The following is a 25,885-nucleotide window of genomic DNA, read 5'->3' on the forward strand; positions in this document are numbered from 1 at the left end:
CAGGATAACTTGGGAATTTTTTTTTTTTGGCTGTTAGGCTTCCTTGCACCATATAGCTAATAATAATAATAAAAATAATAATAATAGAAGCCTAACACATAATTCATATGTTAAATAAGAGAGTACTTAAATTTATTATCAGATTCACAAATTATGGATTGTTAAAGTGGCTCACCCTGTATAACACAATCTATAATCTATTTATAGAAATATTCAACAACTTTAGAGAAAATTAAAATGTAATTACCTCTCCAAGTTTTTCAGGGGTACACCTCTTCATATAAACTAATTTACAATATAAAAGATTTAATACTGCTGAATTAGCTCTAACTGCAGTACGAATATTGACTGCCCACATGAGGGAAAAGCAAATGACCCTAATTATTTCACAAACAATTAATCCAAGCATCCATTTCATGCCTTCTACATAATCCAATTCAGGTGATTGAAGATATTCAATTAAAAACCTCAGAAAAATGGTCTGAAAAGGAAATTAAATCCACAAATTATTATCATATCCTTTAAAATAGCAAGATTATTCACCAAGACTTTCAGGAATTGTTACATAAAATGAACTGGAATTACTTTTCAGATGTAGCTCAAGTTTAAAAAACTGTTTAATCAATAAATTGTTATTTATAATTATTTTTTTTTTAAATTTTAATTAGGAAACTGTTACTGTACAGCTCCTCAACTGAAAATTTTAATTCTCTCTTTTTGTCCTATTTGTCTTCATATCATGTTAGATGCATCTGTTTAAAACAAATTTTGTACATTTCTAATTTAATTTTAAACTGAATAAATCTAAAGACAGGAGATATATTCCATAGAAATTTCCATTAAATGTGCTTGTCCTATGCAATGAAGTTGGTTTTATTTGTGGGAAAAAATAAAACATCTTTCACTGTGATCTGTTGGGTACCATACTAATTACATTTCAAATATTAAAACTTTTATTAAACATTAAATTTAGGCAGCACCCATGTAAAATGTAAGCCTTACCACTATGCCTCACAACTATTAACTGTTTGATATTTGTTTGTTTTGTAGAATAAGTTGGAGTGTATCTTTAATGGCTTCTGGCCAAGTGTAGAGCTTGGGGTTGGACCTAATGATGCTCTAATATTGTTATGCAAAAATTATGTCTCGTTTTAGATGGCAATGTAAATATTTTTGTTTTTAATGTCCTGTGTAAGACTATGGTCAATAAACAACCACAACCATAAAGTAATTGCGCTTCCTGTTCCAACAACCAACCATCTGATGACAAATGGCAAACCTCCACATTTCTATCCTGCAACGATCCTTCCTCAACTTAAATTTATGACCCCTCATATATGTGTGGTCTTGGCAACAGGAAGAATGCTATTCACACGAAGATTACGCAATTCATTCAAGGATGTCATCATCATCAGCCATTTTCAATCCACTGCAGGATGAAGGCCTCTCCAGCAACTTTCCAGTTCCTTCTGTTTTGAGCACTGGCCATCCATTTACTACCCAAAAGGATGTAAGCTTCAAGGATATAAACACCTCAATCAGATCAAATCACAAGTGTCTAGTCTCCAGACACCACAATTTGAAGGACTGAAGCCTTTCTAGGTGAGAGCACCCTTTTATTCCTTTCACCAATCTCTTTGCCCTTCTCTACACCCTTTCCAGTAGCTCTACATCCTTCCTAAAGTGAGGCCTTCAGCCCTGTACACAATATACTGCCTAACCATGGCTTATACAGAGGGATAATTACCTTCTTATCCCTGCTAGCAAAGTTTCTGTACATCATTGATAAAACCCCCCACGAGCTGTCCTGGAAGCATGTCTACACTGTTCACAGGATTTCATATCTGACTGTATAATTACCCCCAAGTATTTTTCATTTTCCACTACCCTGAATGTAGTAACACACAGTTAATAAGTTACTCTGAGATTACTGCTACCTGTATGCAGTACCTAGCATCTGCCAATGTTAAACTTCATCTGCCAATGTTAAACTTCAATTGCCATTTCTCAGCCCATTGACCCAATTTTCCTAGACCTTGTTGTTGCTGTAGCTCACCCTGATCACTGTCGTTAACCACCCTATCAACCTTTGTATCATCTGCAAACTTCGACAACAACACTGATATATATTGAAAACAACAATGGAACCCAGCACTGAACCCTGGGGGACTCCCCTAATACCATTAGTCCATGAAGAGCAGTTCCCATTGATTAACATGCTCTGTCTTCTCTTACTCAATCATCCCTTTATTATTATTATTATTATTAATATCCATATGATGCAAGGAAGCCTGAGGCTTATGCTGCACTAGTAAAAAAAAGAAAGTTACCGAGTAACCCTGAGAGAGAGAGAGAGAGAGAGAGTCAAAAGTAGAAGGGAATCACCAAGAAAGAGAAGAATGATGATATCCAGCTCAGGACCCTGGGTATGCCAATAGCCACAACTTGCCTTTAATGCCACACTGCTCCAATTTGTACAGCAGTCTTATGTACAACAGTATCAAAAAAGTCTTCCTGAAATCCAAGTATATAATATAAGAATTATTTTTTTGTGCATTCAGTTCTTTGGTCACTGCATCATAGCAACCTATCACATTGGTTAGACAAGGCTGCCGCTTAATAAATCCAAGCTGTGACTTAGTATAACTACTTGCTGTTCAGACTTCTTTAACCAGTAACTCCATTATTTCCTGGAACAGATGTTAAGCTAACTGGTCTGCAATTACTTATGTCACCTTTTGATCCCCCTTTATGAATTGGGGATACACTCATATATAGGATACACTGTATTGATGATCTTGGTGAACCACCTACCACCATTCTGAGTATGCTCCATTTAATGCCTCCTGTGGTCTTCCGTCAAAAGGATGTCAGAAGAATTTTGAACAATCTTGATACTAAGAAAATTCCAGGTATGGATGGTATTTCTCCACTTGTTCTCAAAACCTATGCCCCTGAATTACTCCTGCTCTGTGTCACCTTTTTTCACTTTCTAATTCCAAAGGTGTTTTCACTTCTGCTTGGAAATTTGCTCATATCCAGCCAGTTTCTAAAAAGGATGACAAATCCCTCCCATCCAATTATCATTCCACTTACTTCTACTCTTTCTAAAGTAATGGAGAAATCAATTAACTGCCAACTCTAAAACTACCTGGAAACCTTCCATCTGACAGTGATCACCAGTATGGATTCCATCAGTGGTGATGGGTAACTGGCTGTTACCCATCTATGGACAAATTCAATAGAAAATTGAATTTGTTACCCATCTATGGACAAATTCAATAGAAAATTGAATTTGTTACCCATCTATGGACAAATTCAATAGAAAAGTTTGGTGAAACTCAGCAGTTGCTATTGACATTTCAGACATACAGGTTTTCTAACTAAGCTTTCATCTTATGGTTTGCAAACTGTTTTCTGTAATTGAGTATCCAATTTTCTCTCTGACCGATGGGTAAGAGAAAACTGGATACCAATATGCAATATACCAACTCTATCTTCTAACTCTTCCATTAAAGCTGGTGTCCCTCAAGATTAAGTTCTTTCTCCCACTTCCTTTATGACCTTCCATTGACTGGAAATGCTATTCATAGTTTTGCTGATGATAGCACATTGCATTCTACCTTACAGTTTGAGAAGGTGGTAGATGACTTTCATCAACCGGTGAAATACCACCACTTTGCTTATTGGAGGCTTGAAGTGGTGAAACCCATGTTTAGTCTCTAGAGCAAAGTTTCCGGCATCCCCCTCCCCCCCGATACTTCTCCTTCAACCCATGCACGGTACTAAGTACTATAGGTTTTGATACCTTTCGTGTTTGGGGTTTTCAAAAAAAAAAACAAAAACCTTGCCCTGTACAAAAACAGCTTCAACTTTTCGAATATCTACTACCAATTCCTTAAATGTTGATATACAGGTAATTCACCAGTGAGGCAAAGATAACTTAGTTTATTTCAATAATTCTAAAACTCAGTCCTGTCTTATATCTCACAAAAAGAATTCTTCTGCTCCTGTACATATCTTCGGTGACACTCTCATTGCCAGGAAAAATCATATATCTCTACTGAGAATTACCCTGACTTCTAATCTAACTTGGCATAAGCACATTACAAATACCCCTTCCTCTGCATCTAAAACAGTGGGCTTTCTCTTTCGCACTTGGCATTACTTTTCTTCCAACTAGCTGTTCACTCTGTACAAATCGCAAATCTGCCCTACTGTGGAATATTGTTCCCACATTTGGGGCGGTGCCCCCAAAACCTTTCTCAAGCTTCTAGATTCCATACAACAGGTGGCAGTAAGGTTAATTAATAACTCATCTCTAATAAAGTCACTATCTCATAAATGCTCTGTTTCTGCTGCGTGACTTTTCTATAGATATTTCCATGGGCATTGTTCTTTTGAACTGGCTTCTATAATTCCTACTCTCTCTCTCTCTTCTCTACTGAGAGAGAGAGAGAGAGAGAGAGAGAGAGAGAGAGAGAGAGAGAGAGAGAAAATTACCTGAAAATTACAACTACAGAAGTCCAAGTCTAAAGTCAACAAATATCTTCTTTCACCTTCTCAACTTCCAACCCATGCACGGTACTAAATACTATAGGTTCTTATATCTCTTGTGTTCAGGGGTTTCATAAAAAAAAATATGTAAGCAAGCAACCTTATACAGCATCAGCCAAAAAAAAAAAAAAACCACTAGACTAGTATCAACACCTTCAAAAAATTTGTCTAGTTCTGCCTTGAATTTATTTGAACACTTCCATTGACTGGAAATCCTATTGGAAATCCACTTCCACAACTACAGATGGAAGCCTGCCTCAGCACTCAACCAACCCCCTGGCTGAAGGCAAACTTCCACATATCTATCCTGCAATCATTCTCACTCATCTTGAATTTATGCCTTCTCATGTGAGTAGTCTCAGCATAAGGAAGAATGCCATTCATATTCAGCTTACTCTACCCATTCAAGGCCTTAAATGCCTCATTCAGTCACCCCACAGGTGACTGGTCTCTAAAAGCAGCAACTTGCAGAACTGACACCATTCTAGTTGAGCGCCTTTTTGTTCCCTTTAGTAATCTGGTTGCCTTTCTCTACACCCATTCCAGCAGGTCAACGTCATAGTAGTGGCATGTGATGCAAGAAAGCAAGTGTATGAGCTTATGCAGCATCAGCCAAAAAAAAAAACAAAAAAAAACACACCAATCCCTCCAAATGCCTGTCCACTTTATCCTTAAATTTATTTAACCTATCAACTTCCACAATGACAGATGGAAGTTTGTTCCAGCAATTAACCACCCGCTGGCTAAAGGCAAATTTCTGCACATCTATTCTACATCTGTTTTTTCTTAATTTGAATTTATGCCCCCTTAGGTTTGTAATCTGAACAAGTGGAAGGATCCCATCAGAATTCAGCGTGCTCAACCCATTCAAGGCCTTATACACCTCAATCAGATCAACGTGCAGGTGCCTAGTCTCCAGCCACTGCAATTTGCAGAATTTAATCCTGTCTTGTTAAGAGAATCCCTTCATTCCCCTCACCAATCTGGTTGCCCTTCTCTACACGTTCAAGCAAATCTACAGCCTTCCTAAAATGAGGCCTCCAGACCTGTACGCAGTACTCAAGGCATGGCTTGACCATTACCTTATACAGAGGGACAATCACCTTTTCCCTGCTAGCAAAATTCCTATATATCATAGACAAAACCCCATGACCTGCCCTGGCAGCCTGTCTGCATTGCTCAGAAAACTTCATATCTGACTTCACAATTACTCCCAGATCTTTTTCATTTTCTATCACCTTAAGTGTAGTACCACACAGTTTATAAGCTATGTGGGATTACTGCTACCTATGTGGTACTTTGCATTTTTCAAAGTTAAATTTGAACTGCCATTTTTCAGCCCATCTGCATAACTTTCCTAGTTCCTGTTACAGTAGCATACAGTCATTTCTGCCATTAACCAATCTGCTACCAGTACAGAAAACTGGGGATCCTACTAATAAAATAACTCCAAGAAGAGCATTGTCCAATGGTTACCACTCTGTCTTCTCTCACTCAACCATCCCTTTATTCATAGCAGCAACTTGCCCTTAATGCAACACTTCTCCAATTTGTACAGTAGTCTGTTATGTGCAACAATATCAAAAGCATTCCTAAAAACCAAGTATATGATATCAAAATTATTTTTTGCATCCAGTTCCTTGGTTACTGTGTCATAATAACCTATCACACTAATTAAACAAGACTACCCCTTAACAAATGCATACTGTGACTGCAGTATAATTGCATTCCTGTCCATACCTTCATTATTCAGATGGTTCTGCATTACTTCTTAACCAGTGACTCCATTATTTTTTCTGAAACAGATGTTAAGCTAACAGGTCTGTAATTACTTGCCGCCTTTGATCCCTCTTTATGAATTGGGGAAACATTTGCACATGCCCAGTCCATAGGGATCTCCCCTGAATCCAAGGATTCTCTCATAATTATGGCTAAAGGCTTGCTTACTTCCTTTGCTGCCTCTCTTAATATGACTGGATAGATCCCTAAACTCCAGGTTTCTTTTTTATGTTTAGCTTCAACAATTCCTCTTCCACTTTCCTTTCAATTATCACAAAGTCATTTAGCTCCCCACTGGAGACTGATAAACTTCTGGTATCCCCTCCCCTTAAGAATTCTTCATGTGTGAGTGTAGGGGCAAAATACCTATTAAAATTTTCAGCAACCTGACCAAGTCAAGGGTTAACCAACTGAAATCAAGTGGCACAATGTGATTCAATCCTTTCCTTCTACTTACCTTCCTTCTATGCTTATGTTAATATAAGCATAGAAGTCAATCCTGCTTTCTATACATTCTGTGCCAGAAACTTCTCATAATCTGCTTTAGCTTGCCTAACTTCCTTTGTGACTTGATTACAGACTAATTTATGTATACCACAAACTTCTGTATCACCTGATAATTATATGCTTCTCTGCCATGTGTCTCAGTAATTCATCTGACATCTAATTTAGGTCTAAGATTTGAACAAAATTTCTTCGTTGGTATGAAACAGCTAGTACCTTCTATGATTATTTCCCTGAATGCTTCCCATTTCAAATTTGCTGTTGGTATCATCATCAGTTGGTCCCACTACATAAAATTTAAAATCTATCTGAAACCACTGTAGTCACCCTTATGAAAGCAAAAGCTTTTTTTTTTAGCCTTGACAGTAGTTATGCGTTTAATTAAATTCCACATTTGCTCAGTGGGTCTTTTCCCTAAGGATTCTTAATACACATAGAATTGCTGCTGATAACCAGATCAAGAGCACTGCTTCCTCTTGTTGTCTGTTGCTGCTATAGAAAAAAGAGTCATCCAAGAAATTGACAAAAGTCTTGCTGGTGTATGAGTGACCACCCCAAAAAATTCCAGTCAATATCTGAAAAGTTAAACTCCCCCATTCTAATGCATTCTGATTTACTGGCCCACTCTATTTCTTTGTATATATCTGTTTGGTATACTCATCAGAGTCATTAGGCCTATAACAGACACACACGCACACACGTACTCTCAATTTTGTTTTCACAGTGCTTATATCACACAAAACTGACTCAACTTTCCACTGGTCACCCATGCCAACTGGATGCACTGCCTCATATTTAATATGCTTCTAAACTAAGAGCATAACAACTCCACCACTCCTGTCTTGTCCGTCCTTCCTGCATACATTCTACTCCCCATATTCAAATTCTGCATTGCATATGTCGGAGTGACCATATCTCCACTATCCGTACTTCTGCATTTCATGACTTAATCAGTACTTCAAATTCATCAAATTTATTTACAATGTTCCTAGCATTAGTGTACATGCACATGTTCTTACTCTTTACCCTTACACAACCCATGTATTTACTTTTTCCATGATGACTCACAGTACAGCCTGAAACCCCCAACACCTTGCCTTTCCTGGCTGCTGCATTTTCCAATAGACCCAATGAAAGAATCACTTTCACCTCTGCCTGTGGCTCTAGTTAATCTATTAGTCTGTGTACCCCCAGCTAGCAGTTTTCTGACCCACCTATCACTGCCTCAATAGCTGTTGTTGTTTGTTATTTGGTTTTTAGTAGCATTAGCAACTAAGGCCATATTGCTCGGTAGATATGCAGTGGTCATTCCCTGACCTTTCTGCATCCTTCGTATTTGGTGGGCACGGGTTCGAATCCTGGTCTAATCAAGAAGCGTGTGCTACACACTGCTGCTCCTGCCCACCTGGCTATGGAGGTGCCCACCCCTCAATAGCATTAGCAAATATATTTGCACCCTTTCTATTTAAGTGTATCCCATCCCTGTAAAAACTCTCTCTCCTGTTAACAACCATAGAGCACACTGTAAAAAAAAAATCCCCTGTGAGCTTTGCACATTCTTTTCAGGGGCGAATTGGTTGAAAAGGCTCTCAATGTATACTCACTCTCTCTCTCCTATCGTGTCTGGGCAGAATTGCACACACTTTCAAATCGTAACTTGCAACTTTTTCCAAACATTGCCCTGCATTTGTTAAAGAAATCCTCTGATCTCCTATTCTTAATATTATTAGCCAACGTGTACAATAATATCACCTTTTGTGCCCTTAAAAGAAGATAGCTGCTCTACAATGTCATATACTTGTTCCCTTGGCAGACATATCCTGGTCCTCTTTCATCTATCCTTGCACAACATATTTCCCTGACAATAGAGTCAATGACAATAACCACCTCCCATGGAACCAGCACATTCTGCTTTGGATATTGACGCTGTGTTGTGTGATGCACAAGTGAGAGCTCTGGCATTGAGATGGGCAACTGAGAGCTTGATGTGCACCCATTTTAATTCCTTCGAGGGCATCTAAACTACTCTTGAAACTCTCATAAATGCCCAAAAGAATGCATGCCGAGTTGCCACCTAATTTCTTCACATTCTCTGCACCGAACACGCATCATCTATCTCCCTTGGCTGTATCATGTCCTGTTCCAGAATTATCTGCAAACATTACACAAGTTGCACATTTTGGTAGGCTATGATTTGTAAGATAATCACTTCCTTCTTCATCAGACTTTTGGTAATCTGGTTTAGATAAAAATTTTTATGAAGACTTTGGGGGTAGCATTATTTGGATTATTTATTTTTTGGATGTAAGAAAGTTAAAAGTAAGTTTGGAATGCTTAAGGATATTCTTAAATTTGCTGGTTATATACTGAGAGAATTTTCAGAGATATGGCCTGAGTAAATGCAATACCTTAACCTTTCTTGCTGCATTATATAAATTTTTGGTTGTCAGCAATGAGGGGGGCAGCGAGGCAGCACCTCCATAGCCAGGTGGGCAGGAGCAGCAGCATAGCACACACTTCTTGATTAGACCGAGGTTCGAGCCCGTGACCACCAAATACGGAGGATGCGGAAAGGTCAGGGAATGACCACAGCATATCCCCGGAGCAATATGGCCTTAGCTGCTAATGCTCCTAAAAGGGGGGGGGGCAGCAATGGGGAGGGTATATTTTTCATCCTTGTCTGACAACATTGTCATATATTAAACCGGCACGAGTTTCTTCCAGCAACATAAGTTTGAATGTGGGTAATATTTCACTTGGTTAATTTAGTTGTGATTCTGATGTATTGTTTCTCCAGTTATATTTGGTAATTTAGGAATCTAGAGGGCTTTAAACCCAGCTCATAAAAAAGATTTTATTTTATTATCAGGAGATTACAATTTCTTTGTGATTTATCTTTATTTAAGAAATTAGGCAAAAAATAGGTTTTTATTAATTTTTTCAGATATCCACTTCCATCCTTGAGGTCAGTCCTTAAGGCTGTCACAGACATTCTCTTAAGCATAACAAGCTGGGCTTGCTAACAATGTGTCTAAAACACTGATGGAAATGATTGAAGCGACACTTGCGTCAAGATGGACTGAAGTTTGGCAGAGTTCGGTCATTCCGAGACAACTAAATCCTCTGCTTGCACTTTCAATATGGTGGAACTGTTAGTAACTCTGAGTGCAGATCCCAAAATACCAACGTTATTGTTATTTGGTTTTTTTTTAGGAGCATTAGCAACTAAGGCATATTGCTCCGGGATATACGGTGGTCATTCCCTGACCTTTCCGCATCCTCCGTATTTGGTGGTGACGGGCTCGAACCCCGGTCTAATCAAGAAGCGTGTGCTACGCACTGTTGCTGCTGCTCCTTCCCACCTGGCTATGGAGGCGCCTAAATACCAACGTAAGCAGGGGGGTTGAGGTATAGTGTCCATGCTACACAAAGGAATGCTGCCCCTATGTGTAACCAGGCAATACTCTCATCAACTGGTACAATACCACCCCTTTACTTACTGTAAGCTTGAAAAGGTGAAACCCATGTTTAGTCCCCAGAACAAAGCTCCGGCAAGCCCCCCCTCTTCTATCGGGCAGTATGACTGATGTCTTTTGAGGTTACGATGGGCATCATGGCAAGATCCAACTTCCTTACAATCTGAGGGTACAGCTATAGAATGGTGTTCACAGGCAAGGCACTAGTTAGTCCACTAGACTGAACCTATTGTTAACTCTCTGGGAAGCACCAGATCAGCTAATGTATAATCTTGCTACCTCTAACTCTGCCAAACAGTGAATGGAGGAAATCTGACTAGTGTGTATGCAGGGAGCATTGTCAAGGCCATGTTATGTCAAGGAGCTAGGTACATTCTTGCCACATGTACACCATATCCAAAAATTTCATTACTTCATACAACATGTCCTCCCCACATTTTCTTACTACTAAATACATCATGAATAGTCAAACTACTAGAAAAAACTTATCTGCGAAAAGATCTAAACCTCCCAAACACTTCGTCCCTCATTTCATAAATATACGTGGTCCTAGTTCCAATCTCAATTATGTCCATTTCTACTTAAATTCTGGCAAGCCCAACTTACTTTTATAAAATAATCCCAATTATCAGTTGATTCAACCACTGCTCATCTCAGTTGACATAATTATTCACACAATTCCTTTTGCTACAAAGGTAATACTTGTGCATATTTCCACTCTGATGGGGAACATCAGAGACAATGATTTGGAACCTCCTCTTTTTGATGTTCTCTGGCTAAAAATCTCCCTACTCCATTCTGTCAAATTCATCTGTTGCCTCTATAGTTCTCCCAACTCCACTAACCACTTGTAACTCTTTGACTTCCTTTCTTTGAAACTTGACTTTCTCCAGTCCATCTTTCCTAACAGTGAGGTAATTTTCATTGGTGATTTTCATGTTCACAACTACAGCTGGTCAAGGTGCTGAGGCATTTGCAATTACTAACAATCTTGCACAGATTGTTCATTTTCATAATTCATCAGAATACCTGACAGTCCTAACCACACAACAACACTATTGATCTTTTTCTTATTAACAACCTTTTCAAGTACATGGTCGAGATAAGCAGTCCTACAGGCACCTCAGATCATAACTTGGTGATGGTCTCTTCTCTAATGAAGCCTTTCTCTTGTGGCCATTCACAACCTCTTGTTATTTGGCATTATAAGAATGCAAAATGTAATGATATGCAAGATTTCTGCACTCCTGACTATATAGATTTCAGTTTGTGTTCAATGTTAATCCATCTACTTGACTGTGTGTATGGTGTATACATAAAAAAAACTTTTGTTAGAATATAATTGTATAAATTAAGAAAAATGGTAGTGGACCTGCAAGATAATAATGATAAACTAAATAAAATATAACAGAGCCTCACTGATTCCAATTAAAGGGGTTGTCCAAATTAGTGAAAAATCAGAATTATAGAATGTAATTACATGTAAATATTTTAAAGTTGTAATTCTTTAAACCAAAAAATTTATTCACAGTCCAGTAATATACATTAATTTATTAATATATTAAATTTAAATATATTAATTTATTAGAACAAAAGTAAGCAAAAAGAAAAAAAATCAAATTTTATGAAAATATTTTTGGTCAAAACAAAATATAAAGAGTCCAAATCAAATAGAAAATAGATAAGATGTTTTAAGCAATAACGTTTGTGCTAAACATTAATAACTATAGATTTAATCTGTTCATCCTGATTGAAGTTGTCTTTTAAAAAAAAAAATTGGGAAAGTTCTATTTAATAAAAGTCCTATTGGATTGCCATTTCAAAATTATGTTCTTAATTTCTATTAGAGAGTAGAAATGTTTTTTTGAATTCTTTGTCAGAATTAGCAAATCTACTAAGAGTACTGATGTTGCTTCATTGTGTAATTCAGGGATCCTTAACCTTTTTCTACGGTTATCTCCATTCCAACCTGCCCTACTAACTCATCTTCCTTATACTATCTAAAAATATTTCTTGGCTAAATGCTAAGAGTAAGAAGGAATTGGTTTATGCATGGGTACTGCACATACATCATTTCTACAATCCATGTAGTATGGATGCATCATTTAATTATACTAGTTTTGAAGTTTGTAAATAAAATAAATGATCAGAAAATTCAATTTTAATAGACCTTCTCAGCGAAGCAAGTTCTTCTGGTATACTTTAACCTCCATATTTTATCCTTCTTCACTTCCCACTTCACCTAAAGATTTTTCTCCTAGATTTGCCAATGCTAGTTCATCTTCTTTTTCTAGTCAAATTCATACATCCTCACCCAAATTAATATATTTTGACAATCATGATCTTTCAGTTCATTTAGATAAACAAACTGTCATCATTTAAGAGCCTTTTTCCATATACTAACTACTGCACTCTGCTTTACTTCATTCAAAAGGCAGCACAATTGTAAATAGCACATTTTATTATATAATTTTTAATACTGTATTTTCTCCTCTTTTCAGAATGATCAAAAAGTATGACTTTAACCCTGCAGTGTCAGAACTATGGCTGTGAGGTGGAACTTGAAAATAATGAGCCCACAATAATTGTTAGATGAAAATAAAAATCTGATTTCCCGCACCTTCCTAAATATAAACCATAACATTAACATTAAAGCTGAGAATTACCTCATCTATCCATGTACATTAAGTCTATAAATTGCTCATGTTCTCTAGTAAGGTTTGCATGTTTTGCTGGATGAAAAACCCAAGCTGCCAGTGGAAAAAAGTCATGCTATTCTTGTCTGAGACCAAATTACTTATACGCAGAGTGAAAAATGCCCACAAAAGTTGCTAGTTTCGTTGATGGCGTTCGAAACCAGGCCTTTTTTTCCATCCAGTGGGGAGGTCAGTGGTTATAACCACTGTGCACCCCAAGAAAATACCTTCTATATACTGGTTGGTATGGTTTTTGAATTTTTTTATCATTATTCCAGAGTTATAGTGGTAATGCAACTAGAAAGCAGATAAAATCCCACCATGTTTGTTCTGCTTTTTACTTGTAGTAACATTAACATGAGAACCTGTCTAATGGTCATAAATTATAACCATTAAATAAATTATATTTGTGTACACACACACACACTAATAGAGATAAGAAATACAGAAAAAGAGAGTATATCACAGTTGTATATCACACAACTCTGGTGTCATTAACGGCACCAGGGTTGTGATATATGACAATATGCTTATCTATTTTTATTGATACATTTATGCATATTTAAATTTTTTTTTATTGTGATTTCTTTCATTTCGTTATTCTTTTTACTCTTTTCTGTATTTCTTTGCTCTATTACTTGTCTTTACTATTTTTTCTATATTTCTTTCTCTTTACTTATCACTTATATTCATTATATTTATTGGGTATTTTTTATCTGCAAATGGCCCTTGTTCATAAATCTCCCTTCTTTTTTCATTTTCTTCTTTTTCCTTTTATATAATATGTTGTTTATACACACATGCACACGCGGCATTTGTAATGCCTGTTTTGCACTTATCAATGCTAGTCTTACTATATTCTTTATTATTTAGCTTCACTTCAACTCTTCATTTCATATATATGTTTGCGGGTCTGGCCCAAAATCCCAACAATCAGAATCCCGACAGTATCTACTATATTGCAAAAATATATGAATATAATTCTATATATTTATTGGTTTTTTTAGTAAGTAAAAATTTACCTTATTAGATTAATTTTGTATAGAAAGAATATAAAAAAAAAAAAAAAAAATTTAATGACAAATACCTCTCCCAATTTAAAGATCATGTTTTCTGTTACAGAAACAGACAGTTTTAAAATACAAGGAGAAAATAAAAATGACTTAATTAATTTTACTTTATTATACTGCATTTAATTGGTAATTTTTCAAGTCAAATTTTGGTATTTGTATAGGGTGTTTGAGCAATAAGGTACAGCATTGAAATGCTAAAGATAAAAAACTTGAAATAAGAATACTTTCATAATATGAAAATTTAGAGTAATGTATTTTAACAGCTGCGTAACATTTGTCGTAAATATCATTAGCATAACTAAAACTGTAATTATACAGTTATTTGTTATTAGCTGTACTTTCACAAATTTCTTTTACAAGCGCATTAGGCATGACCGCTCAGTAATTAATGCACAATCTCATTTGAAGAATTAACAATGTCCTCCTTTTAAGAATTAACTTGTTTTGCAACTACCACAGGTAAATTACCTGGCATGTATGGCTGTTACTACAATAGCATTTTAATCTATGTTAAAAATCATTAGGTAAATTGATTGCAGATGAGGATTAAGTCATTAAGGCAGTGACTTAGATGAAAATACAAAAAATTGGACCTTGAGTAATCAGGATTTTTGACCTACATATATAAGAGTGCGTATTTGAGAAATAGTAGTAGTAGTAGTGGCATGTGATGCAAGAAAGCAAATGTATGAGCTTATGCAGCATCAGCCAAAAAAAAAAAAAAAAAAATCACACCATTCCATCCAAATGCTTGTCCAGTTCCTCCTTAAATTTATTCAACCTATCAACTTCCACAACGACAGATGGAAGTTTGTTCCAGCAATTAACCACCCGCTGGCTAAAGACAAATTTCCGCACATCTAATCTACATCTGTCTTTTCTTAATTTGAATTTATGCCCCCTTAGGTTCGTAATCTGAACAAGTGGAAGGATCCCATCAGAATTCAGCGTGCTGAACCCATTCAAGGCATTATACACCTCAATCAGATCACCACGCAGGTGCCTAGTTTCCAGCCACTGCAATTTGCAGAACTTAAGCCTCTCTTGGTAAGAGAATCCCTTCATTCCCCTCACCAATCTTGTTGCCCTTCTCTGTACACGCTCAAGTAAATCTACATCCTTCCTAAAATGAGGCCTCCAGACCTGTACGCAGTACTCAAGGCATGGCCTGAGCATTGCCTTATACAGAGGGATAATCACCTCCTTTTCCCTGCTAGCAAAATTCCTATATATCATTGACAAAACCCCATGACCTGCCCTGGCAGCCTGTCTGCATTGCTCAGAAAACTTCATATCTGCCTGCACAATTACTCCCAGGTCTTTTTCATTTTCTACCACCTTAAGTGTAGTACCACACAGTTGGTACGTTTCTCTGGGGTTACTTCTACCCATATGCAGTACTTTGCATTTGTCAAAGTTAAACTTCAGTTGCCACTTCTTAGCCCATCTGCCCAAATTATCTAGATCCTATTGCAGTAGCACACTGCCATTACTGCCATTAACAACCCTGCCAACCTTTGTATCATCTGCAAACTTCGACACTAAGCCTGATATACCTTCATCAATATCATTGATAAATATACAAAACAACAGTGGACCCAACACCGAACCCTGTGGGACTCCACTAATAACATTAGTCCAAGAAGAGCAGAACCCATTGATTACCACCCTCTGTCTTCTCCCACTTAACCATCCTTTTATCCATTGTAGCAACTTATCCTTAATACCATTCTGCTCCAATTTGTACAATAGTCTTCCATGCGCAACAGTGTCAAAAGTTTTCCTGAAATACAAATATATGATATCAAAATTATTTTTTGCATCCAGTTCCTTTGTAACCACATCATAATATCCTATCAAATTTGTCAGACAAGACTTTCCCTTAACAAACCCATGCTGTGTCTGAATTATTGCTGCAGTCTTGTATAGATGATCCTGCAATGCATCTTTAACCAGCGACTCCATTATTTTACCAGGAACAGAAGTTAAACTAACTGGTCTGTAATTATTCGTGTCACCCTTCGATCCTCCTTTGTGAATTGGGGATACATTTGCACATCTCCGGTCCGTGGGAACCTCCCCTGAGTCCAAGGATGCTCTCATAATTATGGCTAAGGGTTTGCTTAGTTGCTTTGCCGCCTCCTTTAATATAACTGGATAGATCCCATCCACCCCAGGTGCTTTTCTTACGTTTAACTTCAACAATTTCTCTTCCACTTTGCTCTCAGTTATTACAAAATCATTAAGTATCTTGCTACAATTTGATAACCTTCTGCCATTTTCAAACCTTAATAATTCCTCACGTGTGAATGTAGATGCAAAATACTCATTCAGTTTGTTTGCTATCTGAGCAGGATCATCAACAGTCGAACCATCGATGTCAAGTGGACCAATCAGATTCATCCCCTTCCTTTTAGAGTTTATATAAGTAAAGAAATCCTTGCTGTTTTTCTTAGCATCTTTTGCCAAGGATTTCTCATAATCTGCCTTCGCCTGCCTAACCTCCTTTGTAACTTGGTTACAGATTAACTTGTAGCTATCATAGGCTTCTGTGTCACGTGTTAATTTGTATGCATCCCATGCATATTTCTTCTCTGTTACGAGTCTCATTAGTTCATTTGACAACCATTTAGGCCTAAACCTTGAACAATATTTCTTAATAGGTATGAAACTTTTAGTAGCATCCACGATTAATTCCTTGAATGCTTCCCACTTAGAATTTACTGTTGGTTAACATCATCAGTTGATTCCACTGTACAGAATTTAAGAACTGTCGGAGACCACTGTACTCGCCTTTACGGAAGCAAAAACCCCTTCCTTTACCCCTGATGGTAATTAAATCTTTAAGTAAATCCCATGTCAGTACACTGTGATCACTGCCACCTAGTGGTTCTTTTATCTGCAAATTCCTAATACATGAATGATCACTGCTGATAACCAGATCAAGAGTATTACTTTCTCTGGTTGCCTCTCGAACATGCTGCTGCAGAAAACAATCATCCAATAAATCCACAAATGTCTGACTAGTGTGTGAGTGCGCAACCCACAAGTTCCAGTCGATATCTGGGAAGTTGAAATCCCCCATTATAAGACATTCCGATTTACTAGCCCATCCCTGTAGAAGACTGCTTCTACAGGGATGGGATACACTTAAATAGAAAGGGTGCAAGAATATTTGCTGATGCTATCGAGGCAGTGTTGGGTGGGTCGGAAAACTGATAGCTTGGGGGGATACAAGGACTAATAGTTTAACAGTAGCCGTAGGCAGAGGTGAAGGTGATTCTTGCACAACTTCTATTAGAATAAGTAGCGACCTGGAGTGTGGGTGTTGAGGGTTTCAGGGACGGGTGGCGGTCATCATGGAACGGGTGGGTATATGGGATGTGTTAGGGTAACAAAGAATAGGAGTATGTATGCTTGCATGTATACAAATGCTAGAAGTATAGTAAATAAATTTGATGAATTTGAAGTGTTGGTCAAGACATCAAAGGCGGATATTGTTGGGATATCAGAGACATGGTGTCACACTGATATAAGGAATGCCGAACTGTAATTTGGGGAGTACAATGTGTACAGAAAGGATAGACAGGATAGGAAGGGAGGAGGTGTTATGCTGTTAATTAAGAAAAACATAAAATCAAAAGAAGTGCATCCAGTTGATATAGATGAACAGTGCACTGTTGAGTCAGTTTGGTGTGACATAAGCACTGCGAAAGCAAAAATAAGAGTAGGAGTGTGTTATAGGCCTAATGACTCGAATGAGTACAATGAACAATTGTACAGAGAAATAGTGTTAGTTCACCTTCAGCAAATATGGATGAAGTTTATGAAATTGTTCCGTCTCAGAAGGGAAGTGATAAAATTAATGTATGTGGTTATTTATTGGTGCAAGATAAATATCGTAATAACATATACTACTGGTGTTGTGAAAGAAGAAAATCAGAAAGTTGCAAAGGTAGAGCAACAACAAAATATTCGAATGGAGGGCATTATCTTCAAAATTTCGTAAGCCATAATCACACGCCACAAGCCAGTGCTGCCACTGTGGCAAAAAGCCGTTGGTCAAATGAAAGAATGTGTGAAGCAAGCAAAAGATATACTGTGCCAGATTATTCAAACCAGCATATCAGCAGTTCTTCCAGAGAATCTGCCATACATGCCATCAAAAAAAAAAAAAAAAAAAATTTGCAAGAGAACAAAATATGTAAGAGAAGCAGAACAACCATCAAAACCACAGTCACTTGAGGATCTTGATATCCCAGATGCTTTAAGCCACACGTTAAACGGTGAATTGTTTCTTGTTAAAGATTTTTAAGTGGGAGAGGAAAGAATTCTTTTTACAACAAAAGTAAATATCCAACACCTATCAGGTGCTCAATACTGGATTATGGATGGTACATTTAAAACCGTGCCCACAACTTTTTATTAATTATATACAATATCCACTACCCATCAGTAATGAAAACAACTGAATTCGTCCCTTAGTTTATGTGTTGATGACAGATAAGATTGAAGAAAATTCTAAACATTTCTTTCAAGATATGATTGACTGTGCTGAATAAAATTAAATTGAATTGAGACTACAGGCCATATTAACTGACCTGGAATCAGCAGCAATAAATGCCTCTAAAGGTGAGTTCCCTAATAAGATCTGTTTTTTCCAACTGGGACAGTGTGTTTGGAAAAAAAATTCAAGCAAGTGGACTGGCATCTCAGTATGGCACTGATGAAGAATTTAGTTTGTTGCTTCAACATTTGTGTGCCTTGGCATTTATTCATTCTGGTGAGATACAAGCATTTAATGTTCTGAAGCCACATTTACCAGGAAAGCTAGTGATGTGATAGTGTGGTTTGAAGACAATTATATATATATATATAACGTATATATGTATTGTATATGGACCATAATGTTGGTGGAGCCAACGTTATGGTCCATATACGATTCCATTCAACTGGGAATTCCATGCACCCAAAACAGCGTTGAGCTTTGGCATTGAAGATGGGAGGGTATAGTTGATTAGCACATATTGGCATATATAGGATCATTGAGGAATTTCAGAAAGAACAGCAGCAAGGTCAATAACCAGGCTGAATGCATACTTCGTGGTGAACCCTGTCAAAAATGCAAGAAGGTGACATTCGAGAGAGAGAGAGAGAAACGAGAATAATGACAGTGTGAACGATAGCGAAAATAGATCTGTGATGCGGTATTGCGCACAATGTATCTTTATATATATTATTTTATTTTATGCATATATATATAAAGTGTGTTGTTTATTCATTAATATGACATAAAATATTAACCTTATCATATACTGTTTGCATAATTGCAATGTACATATTCTATGTGTTCAAATAAAATTTGAATGTTTTTAATGGCTGTTTTAATTATAAGAAAAACATTTTTTATCACAAATCACAAACAGTTTCTGAGATATGGACTTTAACTTTGTTTTTTTTTCAATACAATCAGCATGTAGGGATTTTGGCCATCGTGAAACTGGCTTTCAGGATTTTTGTGGCACCGTTATGTCTGCCTGTGTGTGAGACAGTATAGATAAATCATACACTGGCAATCAATTTGTAAAAAGTTAACATCTTAAATAATAAACTTTACTTACCGGTCCAAAAAATCCAAATGCTAAACAAATTAAATACAGAAAGCAGGATAGGAAAAATCTCGTACTAATAAAATAAAATAATAAATGATGTAAAAAGGTGTTCTTCGGTCCTATTTCTTTTGGATACTGGCTCCACAATGTAGATAACCTACACAAAGTATTATTATTTTTTTTTACTAAAAGAAAAAATTTTAACAAGAGTAATTTAAATCAATGAAATTTCTTTTATGGCCATACTTTTTATTTTTTTTTTTAGGAACAATGTTATGTTTGATGATCCACAGCAACAAGTGTAGTTAGGGAAGAACGTTATGTGGTTGTTTTCTATTAAGATTATTACTATATTTAATACCACTCTTACACCATGTGAAATTGATAATATAGTTTATTAAGCTATTCATCTAAACTACTATATATTAACTTAACATTTCAGGTATCTTACCGATAGCTGCCATATTGTAATCGATAAGAAATAGCGCAATATATATCTCAAACTGATAGCATAAGGTATAATGTAAAACTATATAACGTAATACGAAACACTGTATTAGGAATCTGTTAGCTTAGAACAGTATTATCAATTAATTAAAAATATTTATTAATCTTATTAAATTCCATTGTTAATTAAACTGTATTTAAATGGAAATCATGACCCAGACTAGTGCTGCAAAGCAAAGATCACAGACTAGTGAGAGTGCTGTGACTCAGTGGAGGAATGAAGGGGATGATTCGCCAACACATCACAGTCTCAAAAAATTTGTGAAATGTTTGCTGAACTTTCTAAAACGGACATGATCTAGCAAAGGAGGATGTCTTTGGGTGCTAGATGCCTAGAGTGTCAAGAAAGTATGCACTACCTCAGCATTCTGATGGGTGTCTATGAAAGCTTGAGGTGTAGGGTAAACGCCCTCGAAGAAATTAATATGAGGGGCCCATAAATCTTTCAGCTGCCCAGCTCAACGGCAGAGCTGACTCCTGTGCATCAGGCGACACAGAGGCAATCTCCAAGGCAGAATGTGCTGCTCGCAAAGGAACTAGTTATTGTTGGTGACTTTATTGTCAGAGAGACAGTGAATATACTATGCAAGAAGGATAGGTGGAGCAGTACCAGGTTATGTCCGCCAGGGGCAAACGTTAATGACATCGTAGAGCAGATATCATCTTTTAAGGACACAAAAGGTGATAAAGTTGTACACATTGGAACTAATGACATTAAGAGTAAGAGGTCTACAGATTTACTCAACAAGTACAGGTCAACGTTGAAAAAAAGTCGAGAATTGGGGTTGAATGTGAAAGTGTCTGCAATTCTGCATTGACACGATAGGATGATGAGAGCCTTGTCGATCAATTCGGCCCTGGAGAGATTGTGCAAGGCTCAAGGGGCATACTTTTTTTCAGCCTGGTCTGTGCTTGTTGACAGGAGAGACTGCTTCTACATGGATGGGGTACACTTAAATAGAAAGGGTACAAGAATATTTGCTGATGCTATCGAGGCTGTGTTAGGTGGGTCGGAAAACTGCTAGCATGGCGGAAATACTAAAAGGTTAACAGTGGCTGCAGGCAGAGACAACAATGATTCTTGCGCTGCTTTTATTGGAATGAACAGCAGCATGGAAAGCAAGGCAATGGAGATTTCCAGGACTGTTGGGAGTCATAGTGGAAGAAATAAATACATGGGCTGTGTTAGGGTAACTAAGAGTAGAAACAGGTGCATGTATACTTGCATGTACACCAATGCTAGTAGTATAGTTAATAAATTTGATGAGCTTGAAGTGCTAGTCAAAACATCAAAGACAGATATTGTTGAGATATCAGAGATGTGATGTCACACAGATATAAGCAGTGCAGAACTGGAATTTGGGGAGTACAATGTGTACAGAAAGGATAGATAGGACAGGAAGGGAGGAGGGGTTATACTGTTAGTTAATTACAAAGTAGTTGTTGTGGGCATCATTTGCTCTTTCTCATATTGTGCTCTGCCTTCACGACGAGTTGCCATGATACTGCACTACCTCAAATAAGTAACGCTTCACTAATAGAGAAGACTATTGTTACTTATTCTCAGTGAGTACCACCACCCAGACATGTTTCAAGGCTATTGGCCTATCATCAGTGGGTGGGCAGGTACCCTAGTATTGCAGACATGACGACCCAGTTGTGAAGTTAATCGCACAATATGAGAGATGCCAAAAGGTGTATAAGATAATATTTAAAATAATTAAATGCACTTGGCATAATACTTTAAGAGTTTAATATCTATATAATATCGGTGTTTAGATACACCATAGACACTCTTAAAAAACTACAAAGTAGTTGTTGTGGGCATCATTTGTGTTGCGGCAGAGCACAATAAGAGAAAGAGCAAATGATGCCCACAACAACTACTTTGTAGTTTTTTAAGAGTGTCTATGGTGTATCTAAACACCGATATTATACAGATATTAAACTCTTAAAGTATTATGCCAAGTGCATTTAATTATTTTAAACTGTTAGTTAAGAAATACATAAAATCTAAGGAAGTGCATCCAACTAATGTTGGTGGACAATGCAATGTTGAGTCTGTTTAGTGTGACATAAGAACTGGGAAAGAAAAAATAAGAGTAAGAGTGTGTTATAGGCCTAATGAATTTGATGAGTATAATGAGCAATTGTGCAGAGAAATAGAGAGGGCCAGTAAATCAGAATGTCTTATAATGGGAATTTTAACTTTCCAGATATTGACTGGAACTTGTGTTGTTTTGTTTGTTTGTTTGTTTGTTATTTGGTTTTTAGGAGCATTAGCAACTGAGGCCATATTGCTCCGGGAATATGCGGTGGTCATTCCCTGACCTTTCTGCATCCTCCGTATTTGGTGGTGACAGGCTTGAACCCCGGTCTAATCAAGAAGCGTGTGCTACGCACTGCTGCTCCTTCCCACCTGGCTACGGAGGTGCCTCTGGAACTTGTGGGTTGGTCACTCACACACTAGCAAGGCTTTTGTGGATTTATTGGATGATTGTTTTCTACATCAGCATGTTCGGGAGGCAACTAGAGGGAGTAATTGATCAGATTACCAGTAGTGATTCTTCATGCATTAAGAATCTGCAGATAAAGGCACCACTAGGTGGCAGTGATCACAGTGTGCTGAAGTGGGATTTACTCAAAGAGGTAACTACCATCAAGGGTAAAGGGAAGGGTTTTTGCTTTCGTAAAGGCGACTACGATGGTCTGGGACAGTATTTAAATTCTATACAGTGGGGACAACTGATGATGTTACCAACAGCAAATTCAAAATGGGAAGCATTCAAAGAACTTATCTTGGAAGCTACTAGGCTTTACACACCAACTAAGAAATATTGTACAAGGTTTAAGCCTAAATGGATGTCAGATGAACTAATGAGACATATGGCAGAGAAGAAAAATGCATGGGATACATATAAATTAATGGGTGACATTGAAAGCCTAAGATAGATATAAGCTGGTCTGTAACCAAGTCACAAAGGAGATTAGGCAGGCAATGGCAGATTATGAGAAATCCTCGGCAAAGGATGCAAAGAAAAACAGAAAAGAGTTCTTTACCTATGTAAACTACAGAAGGAAAGGGATGAATCAGATTGGTCTACTGGATATTGATAGTTCAACAGTTGAGGATACTGCTCAGGTGGCTAACAAACTAAACGAGTATTTTGCATCTACATTCACACATGATAAGTTATTCAGGAAGGAGAATGCCAGAGGTGAAGTAAACTCTGGCTGTGATCTAGATGATTTTGTAATAACTGAGAGTAAAGTGGAGGAAAAATTGTTGAGGATAAACACAAAAAAGGCACCTGGGGTGGATGGGATCTATCCAGTTATATTAAAGGAGGCAGCAAAGGAAGTAAGCAAACCCTTAGCCATAATTATGAGAGCTTCTTTGGACTCAGGGGAGGTACCCATAGACTGGAGATGTGCAAATGTGACCCCATTCACAAAGGAGGATCAAAGGCTGACACAAATAATTATAGACCTGTAAGTTTAACTTCTGTTCCAGGAATGGAGGCACTGGTTAAAGAAGCACTGCAGGATCATCTAGACAAGACTTCAGTTATAGCTCGGACACAACATGGTTTTGTTAAGGGAAAGTCTTGCCTAACCAATTTGACTGGATACTATGATGTAGTCACAAAAGAACTGGATGCAGGGAATAACTTTGATATTATATATTTGGATCTTAAAAAGGCTTTTGACACTGTTGCACATGGAAGACTGCTGCACAAATTGGAGCAGATTGGAGGCAAATTGCTGCTATGGATAAAAGGATGGTTGAGTGGGAGAAGACAGAGAGTGGTAATCAATGGACACTGCTCATCGTGGACTAATGTTATTAGTGGAGTCCCTCAGGGTTCAGTGTTGGGTCCATTATTGTTTTCTGTATTTATAAATGATATTGATGATGGTATATCAAGCTTAATGTCCAAGTTTGCAGACAATACAAAGGTTGGAAGGGTTGTTAGGGACACTACTGATGCTATGTTGCTGACAGGATCTGGAAAGGTTGAGTGGATGGGCTGAGAGGTGGCAAATGAAGTTTAACATTGACAAACGTAAAGTACTACATATGGGAAACAGCAATCCCAGAGCAACATATCAACTCTGTAGTACTACACTGACAGTGGTAAAGAATGAAAAGGACCTGGGGGTAATTGTGCAGGCAGATAAGTTCTCTGAGCAGTGCAGATGGGCTGCAAGAGTAGCTCATGGTGTCTTGTCAATGATATACAGGAATTTTTCTAGCAGGGATAAGGAGGTGATTATTCCCTTGTATAAGGCAATGGTCAGGTCACACCTTGAGTACTGTATACAGGTCTGGAGGCCTCATTTCAAGAAGGATGTAGAGCTGCTGGAACGAGTACAGAGAAGGGCAACAAGATTAGTGAATGGAACAAAGGGTTGCTCTTAAGAAGAAAGGCTTAAGTTTTGCAAATTACAGTGTCTGGAGACTAGGCACCTCAGACCATCTTAGTCGCCTTTACGAAAGCATTGATCCTTCCCTTTACCCCTGATAGTAGTTACCTCTTTAAGTAAATCCCACTTCAGCACACTGTGATACTGCCAACTAGTGGTTTCTTTATCTGCAGATTCTTAATGCATAAAGATCACTATTGATAATCAGGTCAAGAGTATGACTCCCTCTAGTTGCCTCCCAAACATGCTGCTGTAGAAAACAATCATCGAATAAATCCACAAAAGCCTTGCTAGTGTGCGAGTGATCAACCCACAAATTCCAGTCAATATCTGGGAGATGAAAATCCTCCATTAGAAGAAACTTTGATCTACTTGCACTCTATTTCTCTGCACAGTTGTTTATTATACTCATCAGAGTCACTAGGCCTATAACACACTCCTACTCTCAATTCTTAACTAATAGCATAACCCCCCTTCCTATCCTTCCTGTATACATTGTACTCCCCAAATTCCAGTTTTGCATTCCTTATATCTGTGTGACACTGCCTCTCTAATATCCCAACAATATCTGCCTTTGATGTTTTGACCAACACCTGAAATTCATCAAATTTATTTACCAAACTCCTAGCACTGCCCTACATGCACCTGTTCCTATTCTTAGCTACCCTAACACAGCCCATGTAGTTGCTTGTTCCACAATGACTCCCAGCAGTCTCTCAAATCCCCTGCACCTTGTTTTCCAGGCTGCTACTCATTCCAATAGAAGCAGTGCAAGAATTACTTTCATCTCTGCCAGCGGCTACTGTTAATCTATTAGTCTGTGTATCCCCCCACAAGCTAGCAGTTTTCCAACCCACCTAACACCATATAAGTAATCAAAGTGTGTTAAAACTTTAGCATAAAAGTACTAGACAGGCCATTGGACCAAAAGAACCTAGAAAGACTAATATAGCCTGTGCTGGTTTACTTTGTTATACCCTAGAAATAAACTTAAAATTAGCAATAAAATAAAAAATGCTGACAGGATACTTCCATTTGCTTAGATTAAGAACCTGAGGGGGCATAGATTCAAATTGAGGAAAGACAGTTGTAAAGAGATGTGCGGATGTTTGCTTTTAGCCAGAGGTAGTTGACTGCTGGAACAGACTTCCATCTGTTATTGTAGAAGTTGATAGCTTAAATAAATTTAAGGCTAAACTAGACAAACATTTGGAGTGACTGGATAGATGAAATGGGAGGGTTTTTTTTTTTTT

The 25,885-nt window shown here is 37.5% G+C and overlaps 2 protein-coding genes across 2 annotated transcripts in view; both read right to left on the reverse strand.

Annotated features, from left to right (window-relative positions):
* LOC150083139 (ATP-binding cassette sub-family C member 5-like) overlaps nt 1-418 on the reverse strand; it is a 278,483-nt gene extending 278,065 nt beyond the window's left edge. Inside the window, exon 1 of the mRNA XM_090378404.1 lies at nt 248-418. Within this exon, the coding sequence (XP_090234530.1) occupies nt 248-418 (171 nt within the window). The remainder of the gene's footprint in view (nt 1-247) is intronic.
* A 12,891-nt stretch (nt 419-13,309) lies between these two features.
* Nucleotides 13,310-25,885, reverse strand: part of LOC150083140 (ATP-binding cassette sub-family C member 12-like) — a 66,914-nt gene continuing 54,338 nt past the window's right edge. Inside the window, exons 4-5 of the mRNA XM_090378405.1 lie at nt 19,707-19,854; nt 13,310-13,381 (exon numbers count right to left, since the gene is read on the reverse strand). Coding sequence (XP_090234531.1) covers nt 13,310-13,381; nt 19,707-19,854 — 220 coding nt within the window. The remainder of the gene's footprint in view (nt 13,382-19,706; nt 19,855-25,885) is intronic.

Source organism: Mastigoproctus giganteus, chromosome 7, assembly GCF_048544385.1.
Source record: "Mastigoproctus giganteus isolate SK-2022 chromosome 7, ASM4854438v1, whole genome shotgun sequence".
NCBI classification, from domain to species: domain Eukaryota; kingdom Metazoa; phylum Arthropoda; class Arachnida; order Uropygi; family Thelyphonidae; genus Mastigoproctus; species Mastigoproctus giganteus.